This window comes from Ambystoma mexicanum, chromosome 13, assembly GCF_040938575.1.
Source record: "Ambystoma mexicanum isolate Mex_15411 chromosome 13, UKY_AmexF1_1, whole genome shotgun sequence".
NCBI lineage: Eukaryota > Metazoa > Chordata > Amphibia > Caudata > Ambystomatidae > Ambystoma > Ambystoma mexicanum.
The window spans coordinates 736,607,325-736,634,942 of record NC_090938.1 but is presented as its reverse complement, the minus strand read 5'-3'; the positions used below and the strand labels follow the sequence as shown (position 1 = coordinate 736,634,942).

At 44.4% G+C, this 27,618-nt stretch overlaps 1 protein-coding gene across 1 annotated transcript in view; it reads left to right on the top strand.

Annotated features, from left to right (window-relative positions):
- CFB (complement factor B) overlaps positions 1 to 27,618 on the top strand; it is a 254,630-nt gene that overhangs the window by 13,269 nt on the left and 213,743 nt on the right. The window contains exons 3-4 of the mRNA XM_069635005.1: positions 14,638 to 14,823; positions 19,182 to 19,355. Coding sequence (XP_069491106.1) covers positions 14,638 to 14,823; positions 19,182 to 19,355 — 360 coding nt within the window. The remainder of the gene's footprint in view (positions 1 to 14,637; positions 14,824 to 19,181; positions 19,356 to 27,618) is intronic.

Here is a 27,618-nt window from a genome sequence, read left to right as displayed (position 1 = left end):
AGAGCAGTCACGGCCATCCCCAGAGGATGTGAGCTGGTTTAAAGGTAGAGCAACTACTTTTGATAATTACACAATAAGGGAAGGCCCACACAACATATTAGTAAGAATACAGCCTTTATAAAGGTAGAGAATTGCTGCAAAATATATAGGTAAGTACTCTGGCAAAGTCCTCTTTCTATGTGTTGGGGTAGATGGTAGGGTTGGCTCTGTGGGCCAGGTGCCACCACATGCTGCAAGAAGGTGGACCCGGGGATAGGGCTGGACGATATGAGGATAGCTTGTCTTCTTCACACAGACAACCGTATCACACAACGAGATCAAAGATATGCTCCACCTGAGCTTAAGGTATGTATAAACGCATCATTTTTGGTGGACATCTGCCGCAGGCACAGCAATCCATCCACACACTTCAGAATGCAGCTACGACTACGCCAAATTCGGTCTAACTGGACACATAATGGTTTTTGCCCTTACACCAGACCTGCCTCAACACCTCTGCCATTAGAATACGGCGACAACCTATGACAACTTTCAGTCTAGCTGGGCACACATCGATTCTCTTGCACTAGCGCTCTGTCGTGAACTCCCCCAGCACCCGTCCAGATGCCTGACCTCTTGGGTTGCTTACTGGAGCCTAGCCACCCTACCTAATTCCTAGTCTTGGCCTAAAGCACACATACATGTTAAGCCTTTTACTGAGAATGTTCCCATACCTGGACTTCGGTCTCCGAGGGGGTTCCTACCACAAAGCGCATTGAGGCCATACAAATGGAAAAGGGCTCTATATAAATGACAACTGAAATACAATACAATATAGACCAAAAGTCATATGTCAATATTTGGGGGCTGAATGGCGATGTACAATGTATATCTCAATATTGTTTATGTGGGCTAAATGCTCAGTTGTAAGTCACCCACTACATGCGAGATGCCAACATTACTAATACTGAGCAGTAAATGCAAAACACAACTCTAACATTCATTGTCAGTTAACCTCATCCTAAAATTGCAATTGATTCAAAAGGACATAATCTCAACAATAATAGGAATACTGACAGAAAAATGCAAGTAGGATACACATCCCTATATGCATTGAAATAGGCATTAAGTGACATTTTGTCATATTGATCTGTCACCATCTTAATTTAATGGGTGACAGATATATATATATATTTATACATATTCAGTGAAAAAACTTTGGACATCAACCGGGCCCTTAGTGTACGTTCACTTATTCATGCAGTGGTTCATAGGGGTAGCCGTTACGGCTCCTCTCCCCAAAGTGCTGCCGATATATTTAACCCAATTGTGTTCCGAGACACCAGTTATATCACGTGTCAAGTGAGAGTCACCCTCAACGATCTTCCATACAAGAAGTTTTACGTCTATCACGTGTCAAGTGAGAGTCACCCTCAACGATCTTCCATACAAGAAGTTTTACGTCTAGATATATAGCACCTTTTCAACGTTCATATTCTAACTGCCAGTGAACAAAACCACCTGGCCTAGAGATGTCAGTGAACAAAAACAAGTGGCCCAGATAGGTGATGTCATTTTAGGTCTCCCGATCACCCCTAGTATCTTGTTATTAACATTGTAAACACAAAACCTTGTAGGAACTTTTCATCAAAATTAATTTCCTATGGAATGTCATCAGTGATGTCATCAATGACATTTGTGATGTCATCTTTGTTGTCTTAAGTGTTAATCTTAGCAGTGCATGGTGGTGGCGCGAGCTATGGTTGCTGAGCTTACCATAACTGGTGAATTTCTTGTTTTGTTTGGTTTTACCCGTAACCATAACGTCTTTTAATAGCGTTTTTCCACTGAATTTCATAGGTTTTTATTAGTGCACCCGAATGTGCTACAACTTCCTAATATCATACCCATCCCCAATATATCAGCATGTTCTGCCAATCTAGGAAGTTTCAACTGAAGGCTGTCCCATTCCTCATCTCCTAGTAACATTCCTATCAACTTTCTACAACTTTGTACACTATTTTTTCTTTGCCAACGTTCACGAACGTCTGATGTCACCGTAAAAGTGTCACATGGCTGTACTCACACGTGTGGTTTGATGACGTGTCTGCAAACAGGTACGTGCTTCGCAAACTTTTCCTAACTTACTCATTTTCAATTTGCAATCCAGGAGAGAGCACCTGCTTTTTGTTTTTTTATTCTGTATATATGTCAGTGTGTAACCTAAGCCTTAAGTATTCTTGCTTGGTGCGCCCAGTTAACTACGGGTTCGGTGCGCCCTAACAATCAATATACAAACAAACAAATTATTAGCACACCCGCCATTTAACTTCAAAAATGGCATCCACCATGGCCATCCCTCCGCCTGAGGGGCCTCCACCACCAGCTGGACAGCCTGGACAAGGGAAAAGGTGCAATGATGCAGAGGAGGATCAAGAGGGCCAGGAAGATGAGATAGAGGAAGTGCCTACCTCCAGCACCCAGTTAGAGTCATGGGTGTGGCAGTTCTTGAAGACCGTACAAGGTGTACCAAAGGCTCGGACTATCCTCTTTGAATGCATTGAGTGTGGAATCATACTCAGTCACGGACAACATAGGCAGTACTCTTTTGGTATCACCTCCATGTGCCGTCACACCCGTTCACGCCACCCAGGTGCTCTGGAAAGGTTGTTCCTTTCTCAGGAAGTAGTAGGCTGTCTTTCTCTACTTCATCTTCCTCAGTCTACTCCTGTGGGGCAGAAGATCCCACCAGCTACCTTGCAAGCCATAAAAGAGTCTGTTGATCCATATCTTTTTATTATTGCATAGTTCATTACAAACTTTTTACAAAACACAATTATTCCTTTACAGTCACATTTCTCGTCCTCCATCACTCAAGGCCCACAAAAAAACTAAAAACCACAGTTCCTAATTCCAGGGTGGGCAAAACCAGACAAAGATCACATAAAGGAAGCAAATCAATGGGAAGCATGGATACAACAATCAAAAAAAATTATCAAGAAGCTAGATCATCGGGCACAACTACTCTCAATCTCTAATCATGCTTTAGGGCAAGTCTCGCGAAGTAACAAACCGTCAAGATAATTAATAACTGCATATCAACATATGGTTATACCAAGACACTATGTGCAACCACCGGTCGTCCATATTACCGTTCAATGGTGCACATTCCCCCAAAGCCACTGTTTGTTCTGATTTTAGCGCCACACATTCTACAACCAAATGCTTCAAGGATGCTACTTCATTCACGCAAAACCGACAGCAATTATTCACAACACTCTTATCATGTTTTAACAAGAGCATCTCCTTAGTTGGCAATTGATTTAGTCTCAGCTGGAGGAATTCATCCTGACGATATCTTGAAGGGAATTTCTGTAAGCAATTCGACGCATACTTGATACCACGAGATTCAGCTTCGAGGGCAAGACTGGATTTCAACTTCGCTCTACAGTTAATGGTGTTTATCCAATCACTATACATCACTTTGTTCTTTACTGCACAGGGATTTGCCTGTAATAGTTCAAGATTGGCCCCAACGTGCGTCAGCTGAGTTATTAATTTACATGTCCATTCCTTCAACAGCCCATGTTGAGTTTTGTCAGAATTTTCTTTTAAGATGTTATACGAACAAGATGACTCACTACTCGTCATCTTTCTCAGCAGACATAAAGATTTCCACAACACTATTGAGCTAAGGGATTGTAGCCCCGTTATGTACCTGATTGCTGCGAATGACACGTTTTTTGGCAATCTTAGTACTTTCCGACAAAACTGCCCTTCAAGCTGATTCCATAAGGTGTTGTTGATGTTTAATCCTGCTTCACTTCCAAAGGTGATTGCGGCTATCACCTTCTGGCGGTAAGACATAAAATCTGGCGTTAACGTGAATTTTCCAAATTCGTGGTGGAGTTTGGTACCTTGCAGTTTTAAATTAGTCATTTTTCATCTGAGATCTTCAGTCCATTGCCATTCTCGTACTGAGGTATTGAAGATGATCCCAAGATATCTTATCTGTTGAGTACGTTCCAGTTGTTTTCCAGCTGTATACCATTGGCAGTTTCTACCTTTTAACCCTAGCTTTGATCTAAGGACAAGGAACTTTGACTTTCCAACATTGATTTCCATATTGTTTCTAGCTAAGTATGATTCGAGCTTCGATAGTAAGCATTGTAGGCCAATTTGCGTGGTATCTACTAAAACCAGGTCATCCGCATATGTTGCCCAACTGATTTGCTGTCCATTTAGTCATGGAGGGAAAGCATTCACCGAAGACAGGGCCTCAGGCATGCCAGCAATATAGAGTTTAAAGATTAATGCCACCAGGGGGCAACCTTGCTTCACACCTCTTTCTGTTGGAATACTTCCAGTTAGATCTCCCTTGGCATTCAATCTAACTCAATTGGTTGTATTGGAGTGCAGTTGTATGATTGCTTGCAACAGGTCAAGTGGACGATTCCAGTTCTGCAATTTTTGCCACATAATCGACCTATTCACTCTATCAAAAGCTTGCCGCTTGTCAATAAATGCCAGGAAGAGCTTTTTGTTGTTTTCCAAGCTATGCAATTTCACTATATTAAGCAGAAAGAGATTTAACTCTACTCCCATTCCTCTGGTGAAGCCTGTTTGCCTCTCGTTGATGATCTCTTCCTTTGTAGCCCATTTGTCTAGACGTTGTTTCAAAAATGATGCAAAGATTTTCCTAATTACATCGAGTAGGGAAATCGGACGGTAGTTAGATGGATCAGTGCAGTCACCTTTTTTGAAAATTAGCACTACTACCACCGATTGGCAAGAACTGGGGATTCTTTTAGTCGAAGAGAATTTATTGAAAAGCATTTAAATAAAAATAGCCCACTGAACTTTATGTGTCTTCAGTAATAAGTTGGTTAAGCCATTGGGGCCTACTGCGCCAGAATTTCTTAACTTCATGATTGCTTCCTCGATTTCATTCCTATTCCAGGCATGATTCCAGACTACTGTCGTACTTTGGGACTCCGTCTGGGTTGGGCCAGAGGTGGCTTTAAACACTTCAGAGAAGTGTTTGACCGAGGCCGCTCCATTTATGGCAACCATCATATTCGGCATTTTGTGTTAATGAGCCTGCATTTATAATTGCCCAGCTTTCACGGCTCTGCCTTATACATATGAGTCTTAGCATAGTTTCGACTTGTTCTTGTTCGTGTAGGAGTCTAAACAAAATCAACCAGTTTTTATATTTCTGTCGCCGCTTTCGTCTCTTGTCCACGAATGCCTGTCTGGAGAGGTTGCTTTTGAGGTTCTTGAGCTCATCACGCATCTTTTGTTTCTCGGTTGAGATAATCTTGCTCCAAGGATGTTTATGTTTTAGATGATCATTTTTAAAGCCAGTTCTGATCATTTTAAACTGAGCTAATAGTGGCACATAATCAGCTGTGACCTCACTGGTTTCATCAACATTCCTGAGCCTTTCCGTAAGTTCTATGATTTGTTTTGGTCTTACTCTTAATCAATTTAGTCCTTGATTTATTTCCAATGTTCCAGTGTAGTTAGTTATCTGTCTCAGATGATGTGCCTACTTTAGTTAACCAACTCATTGTTACAGCATTGTGATCGCTGTTGGTCATTTTATGGACAGAAAGGTTGATTATTTATTGTGTAAACTCACGTGAAGCCCAGATGTAGTCAAGTGTTTTATGTGAGGTATTTCTGGATCAAGTGGGACGCGCTGGTATGCCACCACTCATTTGACAATTTAGCATTTCACAATTCCTACTTGACAGAGTGTCCATCCAACATTTCCCTTGTGTCGCCAGTGTATCGTGAATTTGCTTTTTGATCTGACTGGCTTCATCAACTCATGAATAATTAAGATCACCACACACAATGACAGAGAAGTTGGCATATTCCAACATGGAGGCATCTATAATCGTTGTTATCGAAGTCAGGAATTTGGTTATCGAGATTTCTGCAGGATTCCAGTATACATTTACCAACAGGAGATGCTCTCTCATCGATTGTGAGTCGAACACACGTTCGATAATTGTGGCTTGCACAAATGCGTTCGGCCGGACAACTTTCAACACACACCATCCTGCTAGGTTTTTTATCAGTGTTAAAAGTCCTGAAAAAGGATGTCCTCTGACGATTTTTAATGCTGGGTTTAACAGAATGGTGTAACCTTCACAAGCCGGGGCAGTTCGCATCCAGGTTTCTTGCAAACAGATGATTGTATAGTTCCCGCTAGCTAGCTCATCTTCTTGTAATAATTGAGGGAACCCACGCGTATTCCAAGTGATTAGAGAGCATTCCTCGATATCTCCGCTTGGATCATGCTATTGTTGTTTCCTCTGGAATCTTGACACCTCGATAGAGCGAGTGGATTTATTGTAGAAGGATTTATCAGATGTTTGTTCGGATCTGACTTTCCCAAAGTGCTCTTGGAGGGATCTCCTTCGGCGTAAAAGTTTTGAAAGCTTGCCACTTTCTGGAGGAGATTTTTCTGTTGAGTTTCCCTTGGGTTTATTTCTGGTAGTATTTTCGTCACCTATTTTGTAGCCAAATGTGAGTAATTCATTTTTGGCCATTCTTAGGGTATTTGCTACCAGGTGAGAGTGCACATGAAGTAAAACCCAATCTGAGCGTCTTTCCGATAGGTATTCTACTAGGTCGATATCCTCTGATAGAAATGTCCTCAGAGATGGCACACCATTTAGAAGTTTCATGATGTTCCTTCTATTCAGATTTACTTAATTCTTGTTGCCTAACACATATTCCAGTGCAACCTTTTTAGTTTGGGCTTGAGAGTTTTGGCGAACTGGTTGCTTTGATTGTTACACCTCTTCTGTTGTTTAACCTAAAATGCAGTAAATTTGGGATTTAAACTCTGGCCCGCATCTTTCAGTTGCCTGGTGGCGAGTGTTTTTCTAGGACTTAGTTGAGAGTTATTTGGGAAGCCGACATCATCCGATTTCCGCTTCGTACATTGTTTTACAGCTTTGAATATCTTCTGTGACAAGAGAGTCACTTGTGGTACCACTACGACTGCCGTTCGGTACTTCATAATGTTTGTTGTCAATTGCGACCTTCAATGAGGCAGCTTCATCAGCGACTTCAAAGTCCTCATCGTCATTTGAGTAAGTTGAGAGAGTGGCAAGATCGTCCGATGTAAAGGAAGATTTCTCACCTACTTCCTCGTCATCCAACCTCTGACGTTTGTTTGGATTACCATTTGTGGTTTGGACTTCAGCCAAGCTTTTGCCATGATTGATTGAGGCTCTATTTTCAGATCTTTGGCTCTTTTGTTTTTGTTGTTCAAATATTGAAATTGGGGGAGGTGATGAAAGGTTCCGTATGAACTTTTTAGAGCCATTGTATTTGCTGTGTTTTCCAGCTCCTCGTTTTGATACTTGACTTATTTCAGAAGGTTATTCTCAATAGTCTCAATTGGCACAGACGTTGATGGAGTTTCACTTGACACAGCTCCTGATTGGTGGCGTCCACTTAGGATGAGAGCCTTCACTGGTTTCAAGTATAGGTCTGCTATGTCTTGTATGAAGTGAGTTGACTCTTCCTCGCAATTCACTGCGTCTTGCAGCCCTCGTTTGCCGAGGGGTGGTAGCCGTTGCCCAGAGGTATACTTATTATTACATAAGCAGTTATGTACATTAGTCGAATCTTTTGGATGATTGTGTCTCAGCCATTTTGTGCAGTCTAGGACGGCCTCCATAAGATCTGATTTTTGGATCGACTCATTTCTTGCTAGATCACTCAGTCTCAATTGCCATTTTGTGGAGTTTTCGGCTTCTAAATAGAGTCTTTTGTGCGTGTGGTCGGCCTTCGCTTCTAAGGCACTGACCTTAGTGTTGATCATAGCTAGTAAAGTGTTTTGATCTTTTATTGCATCAAGTAGAAATTCATAGAGTTTCACAAAAGGAATCATGGAGGACGAAGTCGCAGCCATCAAGTTGTTATAGATCTGAAGGCTTGCTGCTACTGATAGATGCTGTTTATTTAATTGTTCTCTTTCTGCCTCCTGTTGTCTTGAATTATTGGAATTTTGGGTCACCTCTTCAGTGATGAGACAATTATCACTTACTTGGCGGCCAATGTTCTCGGTCACTTTGTTCAGAGTGAAACCCGGATGCGCTTTTTTTGCCGCCTACACAGACCGAGATATGTGACCTAGGATCGGTGTGCTAGTACGGTCATCCTGAAAGCATATCGAATTTGCATTGAAACCTAAATTCACATCAGCAGCATTTAGTTGTTCCGGGATTTGCGTCACTGCGTGTTGGCCGTTACTATCATTGAATTTGTGCTCTAATCGACCAATTGGTCGAACACTCGTGTCTTCAATTTTCTTTCTTATTCTTAGAAAGTCAGCTTTCAGGCATTCTGCCAATCGGGCCTCAAGGGCTGCTGCTGCATACGCTCCGTGAGACATTTCGTCATTGTTTGTTAATCATGTTTCTTTGTCTGAGTGAAATTCAGGGGCCCCTTCATGATTATTCGTCCCTTTGTCTGAACCACACCGTGTGAGGATGCGGCAGTTATACTTCAATGAAGCATCTTTTTGGAGCAATGATTTTTGTTGATGGTTCAAGGACGCCGCTTCAGTTGGTGCAATGTTGTGATTACGCTCGTCATTACTCGTTGTTCTTTTTCTAGGGGATGGCCCTTCTAGTTGTGGGGTGTCAGCAGTCAGAGCATCTCGTGTTGCAATACGTTTAGCCATTAGGTTTCCTGCAGTAGGGAGACAGCACACATTTTCATCGTTCTCCTCACTCTAATATGTGCCTGCGGATTCAGTTCCTGGGCTTCTACTGTCGTGAGGCGCAGTATGTGGAGGTTCAGCCGAGAAACGTCTGCTAGTTTGGATCTCGGCTGAAACATTCCACTCACGAGGAGGCGCCAACATTTCCTCTGTTTGCTGTGTTAATTCTAGCAGTTCAACATCAGTGCTGTTTGTTTTAACGGTGTCTGTGTTAACACCACTTTCGTCTGCATACTGACTTGTTTGGGTCAAATGTGCTGTGGGCGAGCAATTTACTTTTGCAGCCTTGTATGTCAGCACCATATTGACAGTGTTCAATCAGTGTTCGCAACATCCACAATCACAGCAGATTCATTTTCACACTCGTGTTCATTTCCGTGTGCCACTGATAGGCACTGCGTAACTTCGATAGGTTTAACATTGTCCTGGTTACAATGCGGCTCGCAATGTTCTAGAGCACAAGGAAGGGCAGCAAAACACTCACCTTGATTGCACGTCATGTCTGTCTCAGTCTCTTTCTCAGGTTCGAGCCGACATTGTTGCAAAGACTTTTGGCGGGTTAGAGGACCTGCATCTGGTACTCGAAACATTGTGCCGGACTTGGGCAGCTAGTCACTTTCCTTGGACTTGAGAATACAAACAGGAGTGTCACTGGAGACAAGCAAAGGCAAAGCAAGGTGAGGCTGCGAAATTCGAGTTTATGGGCTTTTCGGGCACCCAGCCGCCCCGAAGACCCAAAGACTCAGCGTTGACTCCACGTCCGCTCTGCGGACATTAGGGGTTTTTAAGCAGTTAATAGTAAATAAAGACTGTCTCTCCTCGCAGCACCAGCATTCTGCACTCGACCCAAAGACTCAGCGTTGACTCCGTGTCCCCTCCGCAAATGTTAGGGGTTTTTAAACAGTTGACAGTAAAGAAAAACTGTCTCTCCTCGCAGCACCAGCAATCTGCACTCGACCCAAAGACTCAGCGTTGACGCCGCACTCTGTATATACTGCAACACACCACTCTGCTGGGGGGCGCAGTTTTTAAGTGCTTTTGAGGCTGTAATCAAGGAGCATGAGAAACACTGCCTCATACCTTTGATTTCAGGCACACGCAACATCCTCCCCTGTCCACCTGCCCCTCCTTATCTGTGGTTGGTGCCCCCTTCCCTTATCCCCCCCCACACCTTACTTCCTGGCCTCTCCTGCAAAAAAGGTTCCTTTTGGAGCCACCTTTCACAGTAAAAAAAAAATAGAACTAAAAAAAAAATATTTTATAGATTCCATCTGCTTTACATTTTTTAATAAAGTAAATAGACTCAATAAGATTCTCCAACATTGCCATTAGCATTTTCTGCTATGCTAATGGGAATAATGGACAATTGTATACTAGAGAAAAATAAAAATTGACAGAAAGTACGGGAGGATAGCTTAGGGGCAACGTGCTTGCCTTGGAATCAAGACGACACGGAGCAACACAGGTTTGTTCCCCGGGTCCGCCCTTAGAAACCTCTGGCTATCAAGCAGGTTATAAATAACCTATCATATCAAACAATTCTCTGTCCCAAATACTTTCCTCTAGCATACAATAACGACTGTAATCCTCTAACCTTTTGCATCTTTCTGTGGCCTCCACAGTCCCCTTTCCATTCCAGGCATCCTTAAAAGACTCAGATGTCACGTGGACCCCATCGCACAGGGCACTCCTTCTCCCCTTTTACTTTTATATTTTTAACACTCCCTCATTCACTACTTTGGAACAGTTGACATTCCTCCACCAATCACATACACAAACTCTACATGTAACCCTGTCATCTCAGTTCAACACTTCAGATGTACAGGTTAACTCTCAAACTATATGTCTCCTGTTAGTCACAGCCACCTCCATCAAAAACACCTGTGGAACTCTCCAAGATTTCTATTTGCAGATTCAACAATATCTACATTTAACAAAACATAGTACAAGTATTTATTAGTTTTATTTATTCAGCATTTGTTAGGCACCTACACAACAAGATAGTGTTTCCAGGCACCACAAGGCACAAGTGGGAGGTGGCAAGGGGAGTAAATAACAGTGGCACAAAACAGCAGTTAAACAATTGTGGTCCTACTAGGCCTTGTGGCATTCAGACATGCAAGTGCCGTAAGAGAAGTGCATGAATGGAAGAGGGAGTTGTGATGGGCAAGTGCTGATGGGAACCCAGGAGGGAAGTGCCAAGGGGTGCCAAGGTGGGAGGCCACTGACTAAGTGCTAGGGTGGAGGAGTCCCATGGGTGGGGTGCACAGCCACCAGGCGGTGGGCCCACAGGGGAATTGCTGAAAGGCAGGAAGTACTGGTGTGGACTAGGTGTAAGACTCGGAACCTGTCAGGTTCATGAGTGACCAGGCCGGTAGTTTCAGTGGCAGTGGGTGAGTTAGCAGGGAAGGGACGGAGGGAAAGAGGAAAAGAAAAGCAGAGTTTTGAGAAGTTTCCGGAACTTAAAGAAGTCTGGCTCAAGTCAGAGAGGAGCAGGGAGGCTCTTCCAAAGAGAGGCACCAGCCGAAGAGAGAGACCTGTCTCCCGCTCTCTGTTTGGAGAAGCATTTCACGATCAGACAATTGGAGTTAGAGGAGTGGAGGGCTCTAGCAGGGGAGTATTTAGCAAGAAAGAGTTGGAGATAGAATGGTCCCAGGCCCCAGAAAGCTTTGTAGATGATGCAGAGGGTTTTGAATTTGATCCTTGCAGCCACCCGGAGCCAATTTAGGGCTGGAGAGATACAGTCCATGGGCTTGAGGCCAAGGATAAGTCTTGCAGTCCTGTTCTGCAATAGCTGAAGGGGACATAGGGAACAAAGGGGGAGGTTGAGAAAGAGGGTGGGGACCCCAATTAGTGCATCAGAAAATTGCTCTTTACGAATGTATTCTGGAGAACCCAGTTTCAGACGAAATGTAGAATACATTTTCCACCTCCTGTTCAAAAGTGAACTAGCATCTCTATGTTATGGAGTTCCACACACATTAAAAACAGTCTAAAATGTTCTTTTTATGTAAATATATGTTTATTGTGATCAACAGTAGCAAAAAGAGGCAGAGTACAGTACTTTCATGTGATACTAGCTCTACACGATCAAAAAGCAAAACCTTTTTCACATTTTCTTTTGTTAACAATAAACACCCCCCCACCACCTCCCTTAACCCTCCCATCCCCAGTTCAATCAGTCCGGGTAGCAGGGAGATCCTGCGAGGAGTTGCCGCTCGCTGTCCCATACCTGATGCATTCGAGAAGGAACAAGGCGCCTCAAGGCCGATGCAGTCCCATCCGTTGCCCACTTCACAACCCTACACTGTGATTGGTGCATCGATATGCTGATTGGGGACAGCGGCTTGGGGTTCTTCCTCCCCTCCTGTGTGCTGTTAACTGCTAACTGAGCAGGAGTTCAAGGGGGTGTGTTGAAGGATTCTCTAAAGAATTGTAAGAAAAGAAGCTATTGCGTGTCAATGTGCGTGTGAGATTCCATGAGCATTGCAGTGAGTCCAGGTTTTAGACCTCTGGGTCAGAACGTAGGGAACAGAGAGACACCAAGCACACCATCTTCTCCATCTCCCAGGACCAGCGGAGTCATATGGAGCACTCACCTTCTTAGCATTCTAACTTATCTCCATACAGACCTGCCACACACTCAGTCAGCGCTTGTGCACAGGATACACCCCTCTCCTCCCCACATAGAGACGGACACACAGCATAAAACAGGTACACATGTGAATTCACATTATTAGAAATGTGGCATGCTGCAAAGGAATTGAGTTAGTGTGCGGAGGCGATAAAGGCTGACAGTGTGTTGTGCTGTGTGAATTGCTTTCCATCTATCAGGAAGCATATTAAAATATCTTGAGAGTATTTTGGCTAATGACGGGTTATTTGACCTTCAAGTTGATATCGCTGTCACAGAGGGCCATATTACAACGTTGGCAGATTCACCAGTTACCTCCGGATCCTCCAGATTCTGAGGGGGTTGTATTCCTCCTTATGGGGTTCCATAGGATTCCATCGGGGTCTGGAGGATGTCGAGCCTGGGGCAATTCCACCAGGGATAATTCCTCCATTTGTTGGTTCTAAAGTGGGGGAAAATGATCCAGCCAAGTGCTGGAGTTTTTCCCCTCAGCTTTCCCTCTAGCTCAAAATATAGTGACGCAGTAAAGTTGGCAGTAACTCCACACTGCCACCATTTTACCACACCGGCAAACTTGCAATGGGGCAAAAAATCCTTTACAAAGAGAATTAGAGCTGCTGTAGTTGGCACTGTATAGGTGTGTTGTGCTCCATGTATGCCTCCCCAGCAGGATGTGTTTTCACAAGCCTACTTTCCTCACTATACACGCATACTAAATGCGCAAGACAATAGGTAACAACTCTTGAAGATATGGCAACTGGAGGAACACAAAAGTGCAATATCTAGTACCAGAGCAATATGTGCTGTTCTATAAAAAAACATTGAACTGTTGATATCATCCAGAAAAAGGTAATGAGACCTGTAATTGGTTGAAACATTGGATCTATGTGATCACTGCGCGGCCTGATAGTTCAACGACGAAAATGTTGAATCCGGAAATGGCGCAGCGCAGTTATCACATAGATCCCTTTTTCCTGCATCCCCCTTACCTGCTACCCCTTTATCCCTACTTACCTATCGGCGACACATTTGTTTCCTGTGTCTCGACGGTTGTGTATTACTAATCGACCTTTTCACAATTGACCTCGGGAGAATTGACCTAATTTAGAAGATCAATTAGGACATATATGCGGGGGGAAACCTCCCCGCAGCCCCACACCCAATCCAAAAAGCCCTGCAACCCTCCACCCAATCCCCTTATATTATTTATAATCCAAAACCAACCCAATACATATATAAAATAACTAAAATAATATAAAGGTCAATTGTGCAGAAGGTCAATTAGGACCACTATAATTAGGTCAATTGTGCAAAAGGACAATTTGGGTAATACCGTCTCGACGCACCCCTCCCCCTGCGATGTCAGGTTTCTATTCCCAACGTGGGTCTCAAGTGGCGCCGGAGTCCTTTTTCCCCCTGAAATGCACCCTTGCAACTCCCGAATTCCATTTTATCGAACATGGAGAGCGGGCGACACCCCACATCCCCCGCTACCCTCATTCATTAAAATCGGATTCAGTATTTTTGTAACTGCTGAATGCGCGGTGAACGTCAGCATTTTATTTCTGATATTTTCTCGGAATACCGAAACATTGACAATCTATTCAAATCAATCGCTAACACACACGCAATGTTCACATATCCTGCCCCACTTGGCATAATCCCCAATATGCCATGCTAAATTCTTGTGATTTGTACCATGCACCGCTACTATGTCCTGGGACTCCAGGTGCTCATGTGGATCTGAAAAGGGAAGGGGAGCAGGGTTCTTTGTCGGAGGAGAAGGAAGGCACAAGAGCGCTTTTTCCTCTTCTGCTGGTAGTTTCAGTTCACAAGAATCGGTCACTTGTGTGTGTGGCCAGGCCCAGCTACAGGTGCTAATCACGCAGAGCCCACTAGTTGAGATTGGGAGAAGGTCTGGCATGGTGATGTTTGGCTACGGTCAGTAATACCCCAGATATCTGATTCATCTGTCTGAGTCCTCGGCTTCCGCAGATCATCTCAGTAGTTCTTGTGGATAATACACAGAGCACCAAACCTTTGCCCACCTGTTCTGTCTGACTGTTGATCATTGACTGTTTGCTCTGCCATGTTTCTGTTCACCTCTCTCCCACAACCCCCCTCCTCACCTCCATGCTCTACCACAAAGCCCCCTTGATCCGCTGGCCGATTACACTCAAGTGTCCTATGTCAGTGTGTCAACCCTTTTTACCACAGACCTGCTGTTACTTATTTGCCGTTAACCACTCCGCTTATGTTTTTCTCAATTTAGAGATCCGGTGTCCAGTACCTGTGAATTTCGAACATGGCGACTACTACCCCAGGGAAAATATCTATCGCATTGGAAGTTGGCTTATGTTTGAGTGCTACGAGGGGTACAAGCTCCGCAATGCTGCTAACCGGACTTGCTTGCCGAATGGAAAGTGGTCGGGAGAAACTGCAATCTGCGACGATGGAAGTAAGCATCTTAGATCCTGACATTGGAAGGCTGGCAGACCATTGCAAACAGTGAATCATCAGCAGGGGGGCTTAAACATGGTTAGAAAGCTTGATGTGTCTCCCCCAACATTCCGTCGCAAAGCTCATTGCCGCCCTAACTGACATTCCACCAGGACATTGCTGCCAGCTTCCAACCACCTTCTGCAGCTGATTTGTTTTTAATCTTCTGTGGGTGAGCTGTAACAGGTGTAGTCATCCTTTATACTCATTATTTACCTATTATGTTCCTTCTCCAAGTGTTTTGTTTTTTAATTTTAATTTGACCCTGATTTTGTGATCTATTATCCTTACCCTCGATATGTGCCCTGCGCTTACCCTCAGGCCCATAACTTGGGTATGGGCTAATGACACCTGTTCCACCCCTCCCACAGGGCTGTAATGCTGCATTCCAACTGCAAAGCTAATGGCGTGTTTCACTGTAGTACAGCCACCCCCTCTGAAAATCAATTGCAGGGAAGTACACACATCTAGATGGTGTTATAAGTGGGATATAAAATCGAGCTGGGATTCTAAGAAGTATTTGGAAGAGCCTAGAACCTAAGGACCTTTTAACACATGTGTGGCCTGTGTAACATAAGGAGTAGATTTACAGGTGAAGTCAGGTTTTTGTACCTGGCATCAATGAGAGGAAAATCTGATTAAAAAATCTGTGTTTCATATAGAATAATTAATTAGGAGTAAAAAAAATGAACTAAAATCAAAATATTCAAATATAAAACGAAAGTAAAATCAAAATAGGTCAATGCAGCTTCCAATCCCAAAGTTCTTTGCAAGGAAATGTATGAATTTTATGTATTCATACATGTTATTGAATCATTCATTCTAATGGAGAGACTTAATTGTAGCACTCAAACAATGTAAACAACATAAAGAATACAAAGAAATTGGGTTCTTATATAACATGCTTCATGCCGGATTCCGGCCTCTAAGTCCGGGACCAGGTATCGAACCAGTGCTGGTCGCATCGTTGCATTACCCGTGAGCTATTCTCCCGACCCCCTACATTATGCGTATCAAAAAGTAAACAGTGTAACTCCAAATGGATCACAGGGATGATTTGATGTACTGGCATCTGTTGGGCAAGAGCAGTTTGAATTTTAACAAAGTATTGGAAAAAATTGAAAGAACTAACAGCAACACTTTTTCAGGATTTCTTAATTAGGCAAAGAAAGGTGAGTCGGTATTTAACCAAATTCTGAATTTGGCTAACACATCAGAAAATCATTAACACCAAGAGAATGCCCGCAGAGAAGGCATGCTTGGTGAGGCTGGTCAATGCAGCCTCGTGGAGATTAGCAAACACTAGGAGAGTTTCCATAATTATACAGATAGGCTATGCATACTCTCCTATGTGTATGGACAAGTCTGCAGTCTGAACATTATCTTTGCCCTCCTCTGAGGAATATACAAACACTGTAAGCACTGGTTACCAGGAACAAGTGTTACCAAAGCCAATCATTTTGACATGTGCACTGGTTCATTGCCCTTTACTATTATTGGCATGACTACAGTAAATACCCAGGCTTTGTCTGACTATTAATTACTGTGAAAGTTTCAAGTTACTGTTTGCCAGCACGTACCAGGAGCAATAGCTCAGGTAAAAAGATTACGTTCACTACGGTGTATGGACATCTTTTGTGGACAGCTAATGGACACCTAATGTTATGTATTGGAAATCCCGAGCTCACAGACCTTTTAGATGATCAAATCGCCATCTCGATATACACTGCAGCATAGGCATCATTGCTTACTGCTAAAAGTTCTAAACATGTCTGCAAGTTAACGTTTGCAGTCTATAACATTATTAATCGAACCAACTAGGATATCGCTGCATGGAAATGCAAAGATGCACGCTCCTATGACCGAAAACAGGTGATGGGTCTCGAGCAGACAGGTGATTGGTTGGCCCCACCAGTTAAAGGGAGGAAGGCACCTTCGCAGAGATCATCCCTGTCTGTTAGAAGATCGAGGTTCACGACACAGTGGTATTGGCTGGGCCAATGCTGGTTTCTTCAGCAGTCCTAATGCACTGCTACTAGAGGCCAGGTACTTGCAGCATTTTGCACCTGCCAGTTAATACCACTACGGCTGTGCCTGGCAAGTGCCTGTTTCATGTCTACACAAAATGCCAAACTGTTGGCATTGCCAATGCTTGTTTCATTTGCATTCATTTTTGAGAATCTGGTCCATAATGCCCTACTTACATTGATCCTTATGTCATCTTCCGCTAAGGGCATTCCAATGGTCTGACATTCTGAAGGTTGCAAACAGCCCTTCTGGCTCTCCACCCTCCAGCTGCAGGCCACAGGATGTTGGCAACCTGAAGCAAAGAGAGGGGGCCTTTCAGTGCTAGGGCAATTTAGCTGGGAGCCATTTGCACCTCTGAGTATATTTTGTGGACAAGGCCTGTGATAAGACAGTGTAGTAAGCAATAGCCCTTACACCCATGATCCCTACGCATTTTATGGGATTCGGTTAAAACATGCATTGCATTCCCCAATTCCCCCTTTCAAAACGAAAACATATGGATATTACTGCTCAGTAAAGAAACAACATTCCAGAAAGGGCCAGATCAGAACAGTATTGCGGATATAGAACTCACGCTCATCATACATCTAATGTGCAAAGTTTAGAAAGTTCATTAACTGCATTTGCACTTGGCCAATATGGCTTGCTCACGTGCAATTGTATAATTTACACAATTTCAGGCTGTATCTATATCTATATCTAAGTCGCTGTTAGTCCAGCACGAGACCAAAGAAAGTGCAAGAACACGGCATGCGCCCACCTCTTGCATATTCATAGCACGGTCAGCTTGGCAACCCCTTTGTGAGTGGACAGATCATTTGCCCTAGTGGCCCCAGTTTGCTTTCATGTGGCTTTCTTACTGAACTTGATCCAAAACATGGGTGGAATTGAGCCAGTCCAAGTGTGATGCTGGAAATGCACCCCCCACCCCCATCTTAAGCACTTTTGGGGCCCTGGGCACGAACATCTTTGGGGCCCCCCTCCACCAAACCAAAGGAATTAAGTGATCAAGAATAGTTGCCCAGCTCCCCCACTGCCGCAATCACAACCCATATGTTGATATGCTGCCTCACAGCATTACAAATAAGAATGTTAACTCCTTTTAAGTCCCCTTACCCTCTTCATTCGTGCTCTAACCATACTGATAAACAAGTACCATTTGAAGGCCAACATGATCAGTCTATCACTGTATTGTCTGCTGGCAAAGTCAGGATACAAGCATGAATGCTTTGGTTCCAAATTCTGATACTTATTCACCTCTTGGACTAACAGTTTATGCTCATCGTTGGAGGTGATTGCCTAGTTTTTACAACACCCCATCTGAACAAACCAATTTCTAGAACTTCACCATAAGGATGGCATGTTCATTTTTATAGCAACCCCTATCTGGTGCAGGTACATTGCTGATAATAGCACCTGTTGTGCTGCAAGACATATGCAGGCAGGTTTATAAACTTCAGACATAGGCGAGGCTCAGCCAGCCTTAAAGGAATGTGCTCTTCTAATCTTGAATAGGAACACATATCACTGCACCTAGTGCTTATCACACTGAGCTTACTTCTGAACCATTGTGGCACTTAGTTTACCAGTATGCATTTCAAATATGGCTATTGCACATGATCAACATAATTTGCACAGGAAGGAAAGAATGCTACAGGTGTTGTGCCACAAGGAACACACAAACTATATATATATATATATATACCACAGTGAACACAGAAAGCAATACATGATTAATTGATCGAGGCAGAAAGTACTTGCCAAAACAGACAGGCAATAGGTTTAGAGCCTCAGCACCATGCAATACAATATCCCGGTGTGTTCTATTTAAGTCTGGTGAACAAAGGAATCTTACTTCTTTAGATCAGGCAGCCTTGTGGGGCCCCCTCCAAGTTGGGGGCCCTGGGCAAGTGCCCCTTTTGCCCTCCCATAAAAACGTCTCTGCAACCCACCCCCCTTCAGTATTTACACCAAGTCTTACCAGGATCAGACCCACATTCCAGGCAGCCAGGGCTCCACCTGGGCTTCAGACCTGTCCCTATTCTTCGCCGAGGAACTGTTTCCTGAGGTGCTCCTCTGCTGCATCTTCAGGGGGGGTGGGGGGGATTCAAATGTAAGGGAGGGTTCGTAAGTGGATGATTACCGAAGAGGCTTTATTTAAAGGCGAAAGCTGATGTGAAAACTGTTCTGGGCCCCATATGACGGGTAAAGTAATGGTTGGAGTGATTTGATTAATCCATTCTGAATTTACTCGCACACCTGACATTCTTTTTTGTATTCTCTCCGCAGCTGGTTACTGTCCGAATCCAGGCCAGCCGATTGGGTCGATCAAGTCCGGCAACCACTACAGGATAGAAGACCGCGTGTCATACACATGCCGGAAAGAGTTATCCATGTTTGGCTCCAAAGACCGAGTGTGCTTGGAGAGCAAAGAGTGGAGCGGGACGGAGCCCTCTTGCCGCCGTATGTGCATTGATTATATGTTGTGCCCAGAATTGAAATTTTGAAATATTGCTTTTCCGCACACCGCACCACTCCTGATATACATATCCGCATAACTTTGAAATGAAAGCCACTAGCTTTTGTGGCCGAAATGGGGATATGTTGTTTTATTTTATTAGGTGTCTTTAAAATGGGCCATGGACACACAGCAGGTCCTTATAGAGGGCAAGAATACATTACAGTAACAGTGAAACAGCTGAGATAGGTGGAACTCCTCATGTTCCGGAGATGCCTCAGAACAAATGCACCTTCAGGGAATTTCAGACAGTCTGACTCGAGTCGAAGACGGAGATGCAAAGAGTTCCAATGGGGAGAGCTTTGAATATCCCAGGATCCACCCCCAAAACGTTTGGGTCTGAACTGGGGGGAAACAAGTAGATTTTGGGATGTCAACCTTAGGCATCTGGGCGGCTGGTTGAAGGGTAAGGCTTTGGTGAGTTTGCCAGGCGTGGACCCATGGGATGTTCTGTGGGCCCGGCATTCGCTCTTGAAGTCAAGGTCATGAGTAACCAGAGATTTCAAGGCTTGTCAGAGGTGGTCAGCCCACTTCTAGTCAAATATGTGGGGGAACTAAGAGAACTGAATCCACTGCTATTAAATAAAGGTTTTTGCTGGGAGACCTGCAAAGACTATTTTGCAATAATCCATATGGGATAGGGCAACTACAATGGCAAGATGGACTTGTTGTGCGGTCTGTAGAAGGGGCACAATCCCTCTCAGAAGTTGGAGGTGAAGAACATCTGTCTTGTTCACTGGATTTACTTGTGGGAAGAAAGAGAAGTATGGGTCAAATATCACCTCCAGGTTGCGGGCCTGGGATTTAGGCAGCGGCAGAGGTCTCAGTTTTGGTGGCCATGAGAACGGTAGCGTGTGCAGGGCGTCTCGACCAATGAGCAGAATTGCAGTCTCAGCTGTGTGCAAAAAAGTTCATGAATGTTATTTTTGACTCGCGCCGATGTGACAAGCCAATTTAATATCCCCATTTTTACAATCCTACCCTTCAATGCAGGCAAGGAACAGACAGTGTGGTATTCAAAAATCCAAGTGCATTTGGAAGAATAGTGTAACGTCAATCAAGTTGGTCTCCAACTTCACCATGGAGATCACTAAAATATATGTATTAGAAATCTCATGATCAAAAAAATGAAACCAAATTATCTGCCTATATGAATCTCACTACTATCAGCCCACAAAGGCATTCATTCACTGTTAAGGTAAACAGGCCACGTATAAATATATTGTTTTCTAAAAGATACTAGACATTCTAAACTTTTCTACTCTACATTGGGTCCTCTAGGGCCCATAAACTTAACTCATCACATGTCAAGATGAGCAAATACATTCATTCACTTTTACGAACGATTTCAGACCACTTTTCAGAACACTCGTTTTCTCCAGTATCAAAACAAGAACGGTGCCAGGGGAAAATTCCAGACATTAAAATTCAACATAAATGTCTAATGCAGCAACTCTCCTGTGCAGGTGCAAGATAGTGAATGTATTATCTATGTAGAGGAAGAAGAGGATTTTGGTTTCCTCCAACAAGGCTCAGAGCTCTACATTAAAACAAATGAGGTGATGGCCGGAAGGTTTAGAATTAATCTTAACCTCTGTCATCACTCTGGGCAACCCCCCCAGACCATCGTTCTTCACCTGCCAAGCCATTACAAAAGGGGAAAGCCATATGCAAATTAGGCATGGTCCCACCCCAAAAGGGGCAGTCCAGCCCAAACTGCTAGGTCACATCCCTTCTGCACGAGACCACAAGCATCCCCAGACATGTTTCGGCCTTGTTGGGCCTCATCAGTGAGGAGTAGCTCGGGTCTCTAGGCCCAGCAGGCACAGGACCCACGTCTGGGCATACCTGTCCCACTCGGGGTGACAAAGCAAAAACAAAGAGGTGATGGCTGGAAGGTTTAGAATTAATGTTAACCTCTGGCATCACTCTGGGCAACCCCCCAGAGCCATCTTTGGAAAATGGATGCCCCTCCCATGAAACCTGCTGAGGAAGCAGATGGTACTGGCTACGAGGGAAGGATGGTCACTATTTGGGCTATTTCTTCATTTATCTTGCATTTTCTGTGTCTTTGACCTCTGACCCTGTAATTAGTTCCTGCAACGCCGGATGTGATGCTGTGGCTGGCAATGGTGCACTGGAAGCAGGAGAGACAGATGCTGACCTAATCTACAGGGATGCTGACCGCGGCCTTGGCGTTACTAGAGCCATTGACTTTGAAATATATAATGACAAGGCCACTGGGGGTGAGTCGCTTGACACCAGTCGTACCAACAATACAATTGTAGTGTGTATCCTCCGACACCTTTGTTTGGCCAGAGTTGTTTGAGGGGCCTGAAGAGAGCATTTGCATTCCTATTAATCTCTGCAGTGATTATGTAGGGAAAAAAACAAATGCTGGTTCAGGCTGCAGAAGGAAGATGGTCAGAGAGCCTTTCAGCCAGGCAAGCAAATGCTGGTTCAGGCTGCAGAAGGAAGGTGGTCAGAGAGCCTTGCAGCCAGGCACGCAAATGCTGGTTCAGGCTGCAGAAGGAAGGTGGTCAGAGAGCCTTGCAGCCAGGCAAGCAAATGCTGGTTCAGGCTGCAGAAGGAAGGTGGTCAGAGAGCCTTGCAGCCAGGCAAGCAAATGCTGGTTCAGGCTGCAGAAGGAAGGTGGTCAGAGAGCCTTGCAGCAAGCAATGAACATTTCTGAGAATTTGGGTACATGAAGGAGACTGAAGAAAAAGGCTGATAGTCCGAGAAACCCATCACCAAAATATTCTGTGGATGAACACCAGCTTTGGATAGTCTCCCTTTTCTCCCAGCATGCTTTTTACCAGTTAGGTTTGCAACCCTCTAGTTGCCCCAACCCCACCCCTTTTTACAGGCTCTCTGCTGCTAAGTAGATAACGAATCCTGTAGTTCTACATCTCTGGTTGCCCGTTAGCTGGAGGTTTTATCCAGTTTTTCATGTGTATCAAATAAAACCCATGGGTTGGGGCCCTTTCGTGCACAATCTTGTTCTCCTCCTTTGGTGCCTGTAGGCCAGGGCTGCCTAACTCCAGGCCCGAGGGCCAGAAGCCTGGCAGGTTTTCAGGATATCCCTCATTAATATTCATGAGAAACACATTGAATACATTTAGAATCATTGTATGTAAATTTAGCTCATGAATATTAATGAGGGGTGCCTTGAAATCCGACATGTTTCCCGCCCTCGAGACCTGGATTTGGACAACCCTGCTGCAGGCGGTCATGATGAATTTGTTGTTCTTTAAAGTTGTGAAGCTTGAATTTGTTAGTGCTACCTACTATTGTATTTGATTCATCAGTATGGTAAACCAGTTAGTGGTAGGACTTGGAAGACTGCATATTTTATTCACGTTTCATTATTGAGTTATTTTTATTTAATCAGTTTCCTCACTAGCCCGTGGCGTTTCGGGCAACGGAGCTAGTGGGAAGGGTAGACCACATTGACTACGCACCCGGATTGGCTGGGTCTTCAGAGAGGCCCTGGTAGCTTAGTGTTCAGGAGTGCAGGGAAGGGACCTATTTGCGCATGGTATTTCTTTAGGACTGTAGGATTTACCAGTTTGCTGGGGGGCATAGGCGTTAGGGATAAATACAGATGAAGTTTGAGGGCTCACGCCAGACTAGGGCTTGCTAGGCAGTAGAAAGAAGACATGATTGCTTTATATGTCAAGATGTCAGCAGAATATAGGTCATTCTCGTGCCATGATGTCCGATGCAGTGGATGCTACTGGTGATTCCCTGTTCCATCATGACTGATTAAAGCTTATGCCCTCTTCCAGCCGACTGCTGGTTATTACTACTAAGCGGCCTGGGACGGATAGGCACATCCCAACTAGCCTGCTCCTTCATGTGGTGCCTTCTCCTGGCCAGTGGATTCCTGCTTTTCTCGCCTTCAACTCTTGTCAGAACCATCTTGGCGTTATTTTAGGAGCAGACATTTTTCACCCGTGGGAGGCCATTGTTACCTGGTGCCCTGTCTTTCCGTTTAGGGGAGTGAGAACCAGCAGGGTAGCTTCCAGACAAGACCATCCCTTTCTTCATGCAAAGAGGGAAGGAGTGTAACGTCCAGATCCTGGCACTGCTGCCATGTGTTCATTAGTACTGAATAATGACTTCTGGAAATTGATCAATTCACAAACCTGATTATTCTTCTCTAATTCCTCAAAATGTGTTGTTTCAAATATAAAAGAACGCGACAAACATTAATGTTAAACTAGAAGAAAGAATGCAAAAACATTAAAAAGGTATCTCACAGAATTGTGACCTCACAGTATATTTAACTTTTCTTTGTAACCACGTCTTCCCTCATATTGCATAAATACAAATAAATTGTAGTCATATTGACACCAAGACAAAATGTTTTGGCCTGGAATTTAGGCTTGGTGTTGATATCGCCAAACTCATTTACAGATTATGCATGCAGTAACGGGAAGAGTCTGCATGATTTAGAGTCATGTGAACCCTTATTCCCTATTTAGGATTTTCATTGGAATCCATTGGCAGCATGCAGTATTAACTCATGGCGTATTTGTAATGCTGTATGCTCCGCTTAAAAGCAGCTGCATGCTGTCCATCGAAATTTCAATGAAAAGACAACTTGAAAAAACCCAATAAAAGCAGGTGGAAATTTTTTAAATGAGTTCCTCAACCCGCAGTTGTGTGGACACACAAAAAGACCAAGTGTACGTCGGGCGAGCTGGGGTATCGGAGTGGGAATTGCCACGCAAGTAGCATAGGCCAGATGTTAGGATGATTGAAGACACAAGGACATCAGGTCCCACTGCGTAGGGCACATACATGTGAATCTGTGGGCAGGACCTCATCCATCCCGACACCGCCTATGTTGCATTATAATCTCCCAATAACACTTCCAAGCAGTTTGCTTCATATGAGTCGCTAAATAATTCATCAAATAATCGAAACGGTTATTGTCCTGGACCATTATCTAATCGGCTAATGTTGAATTTGCATTTTTGAATATATCTGACATTACTAAGCTATCAAAGTAAGCGCACTCCATACTACTGTCGTGAATCTGCCTGAAGTGAGGAACGTAAATAGTTCACGACAGCCACAGAACAGTAGACCGATGACAGAAAAACATTCCTCCCAAAAGCGCGGCCTGCTGTGTATAATATACCTGTCAGGCCAGGGGCTTGGGCGAAAAGTCAGGAGCAGCAACAGAGCTAGGAGAAAAAACAATGTCACAATTCAATAACAAGAACTTCAATGGTACAAATCCTGCAGCACCTCCCTTGGTAACCCCACTCTTACCTGCTATGTTAAGTGAGACAGCGGTGAACCTACTTGACAGTGAAGACCACGTTAGAAGAAGGGATGATCAGAGACCAGATTACTTGGCAGTCCCAACAATCTAACCCGAATTGCACGAGGGCGCGTCTAATAATATCCCAATAATCCAAAATGAAAATGATAGAAAACAGCAAAGCGTCCCAGGTAGTTCACCAAGATGTGTGGTACACTAATAGCCAGAGGAGAATCACAGCAGAGCGTCCAAGGTAATCCACCAGTTGCTTTGTCAGTAAGAAAACAGCAGAGCGTCCAAGTAATCCACCAGTTAGTGAAGCGCACCCTTGGCTAATGGAAAAGTGCAGCAAAGCGTCCAAAATCCTCCTTTGGTTAGGTAGTGAAGACGTGAAGGGGAAAAGAGTGATGCAGTGAGAGAAAAAGGAGTAGAATAACAAGGCAATAAATAGCGGGTAATACTGGAGTATTCCGCGGAAAGAAAGCCAGGACCAATTGCCTTCAAAGGTTCCGGGCAGAACAGGACAATGAAACACAACATTTTCAGGTAAGGAGTATTCAAAAGCAACGTGCATAGGAAGTCCGTAGATCAGGGAGCCAGGAAGCAATTGCGGGTAGGGAAAATCGGCGTCACGGAGCAGAACAAGGAAAATACAATAAGCAGTCCGTTTGAACAATCCAAAAGTCTGGGTACCAGGAAAACAGGAGACGTAGGTGCGTCTTAACTTGAATGCAAAAAACCAGTTAAGGAGCACCAGAGAAGCGTCCCAAAGCAGTTCAAATAGCCGCAGTATGGGAAAGACGGGAGGCACGTAACGTGTGGGTCACGTGATCGCTTCCATCCCGGAAATGCAGGGAATTGTAGTTTGCTCCCCCATCTCGTTGTTGTGATAAACGCCACAGCAATTTCCAAGATTGCCTGGACAGGCGTCTGGTTCTCAAAGTAAGAGACCTGGTCATGATAGTACCCCCCCCGCAAAGGAGCCCTTCCCCGTGCACCATGGAAACGTTTCAGACAAAATGACCGCAGCAGACGGGGCGCATGTAAGTTGGAACCGGGTTCCCAGGTCCGCTCCTCTGGGCCGTAACCGTTCCAGTCTCCCAGATAATACCTGACACCATGGCGAAGCCGAGTGTCCAGGATAGAATGCACTTCATACTCCTCTTCTCCCTGGACCATTACTGGAGCCGGGGACCTAGGAAGTCTAGTACCAGGTACACAGGGACAAAGCAGGGACACGTGAAAAACAGGATGTATTCTCCAGGAAGTAGGGATACCCAATCGGACAGCAACAAGATTAAGGCACTTCAGAACTTTGTACAGACCCACATAACGAGGAAGCAGTTTACGCCTACCATAAATAGATAAGTGTTTTGTGTATAACCAGGCTAGATTATCAGAATGGTAAACAGGAGCCGGGGAATGCTTTTTATCCGCCTGAGCCTTGGACCTGATCTGAGCCATTCGTAATTGTTCTGCAACTGCCGTACGGACAGACACTAGAGAATCCCTAATGGTTTTAGATGCTGGGACATGCTCCAAAGATGCTAAAACAAGTGGAAGCATTCTAGGGTTTAACCCATACAAAGCATAGAAAGGGGAGCAACCCACTGATGAATGTCTGGAATTATTATATGCAAACTCAGCGGCTCCCAAAACCGATAATCAGACATAAACACCAGAGATATTGTTCCATGGTGTCAGTTGTACGCTCTGTTTGACCATCAGTCTGAGGGTGGTAAACTGAAGAAAGACCTGCATCAACACCCAAAGAAGCGGTTAGGGCATGCCAAAAACGAGAAGTGAACTGAGGTCCATGATCAGATATCATTACAGAAGGGAGCCCAAAATACTGAACCATCATTACAGAAGGGAGCCCAAAATACCGAACCACGTGATCAAAAAACAAACTCTCAACCTGTGTAGCTGAAGGGATACCCTGACATTGGATAAAGCAAGCCATTTTAGTGAACACATCCACCACAACAAGAATGGTTGACATATTGTTGACCACTGGTAACTCCACCACAAAATCAAGAGTCACTGTATGCCAGGGATGCAGGGGTATTGGCATCTTCATCAACAAGCCCACCGGTTTGCCTGGTTGTCTTTTGCATTGGACACATGTGGCACATCTAGAAACATTCAGGTTGATATCTTCCTTCATTTTTGGCCACCAACACCAGCGATGTAAAAGGTGTCGTAAGTCTCAGCTTGACCTGGGTGTGCGGCAAGTCGTGAATCATGAGACCATTCCAGGGCAAGAGTCCTGGAGTGATTGTCAGGAAGATATAACAACCCCTGAACGTACGGCAGACCTGAATCAATTTTTATGCCTAAAACATCCAGAAGGGTGGAATGATCCCGAACGCATTGTCTGAGATGACCCAAAAGGGAAGGGGAAACAGAGCAAGCACAGATAACTGAGCCAGAGGGCAACAGAGAGGGCCGTGGTTTAGACGTCTCTAGGTCGACGCCGATGCGAGACAGTGCATCAGCTTTACAATGCAACGGACCAGGACGATAAGTGACCGTAAAGTCAAATAATGTAAAGAATAGGTGCCACCGCATTTGACGTGCATTAGTGCACTTTGCATGAGACAATGCTTGAAGATTATGGTGATCGGTGTAAACAACGACCGGATGTTGGACCCCTAAAAGATGATATCTCCATTCTTTAAAGGCTGCTCTGATGGCAAGCAGTTCTCGTTCCATTATTGTGTAGTTGCGTTCTGCTGGGGACAGGGACCTAGAATAATAAGCCCCCGGATGCAGGTGTCTCATGGTGGGACAAACTTGAGACAAAATGGCCCCTACTGCAACAGCTCAGGTGTTAGCTTCCACAATAAAAGGAAGAGAAGGATTAGAATGCTGTAGGACAGGTGCGGAAGTGAAGGCCTCCTTCAATGCCTGAAAGGCTGATTGTGTTTTTT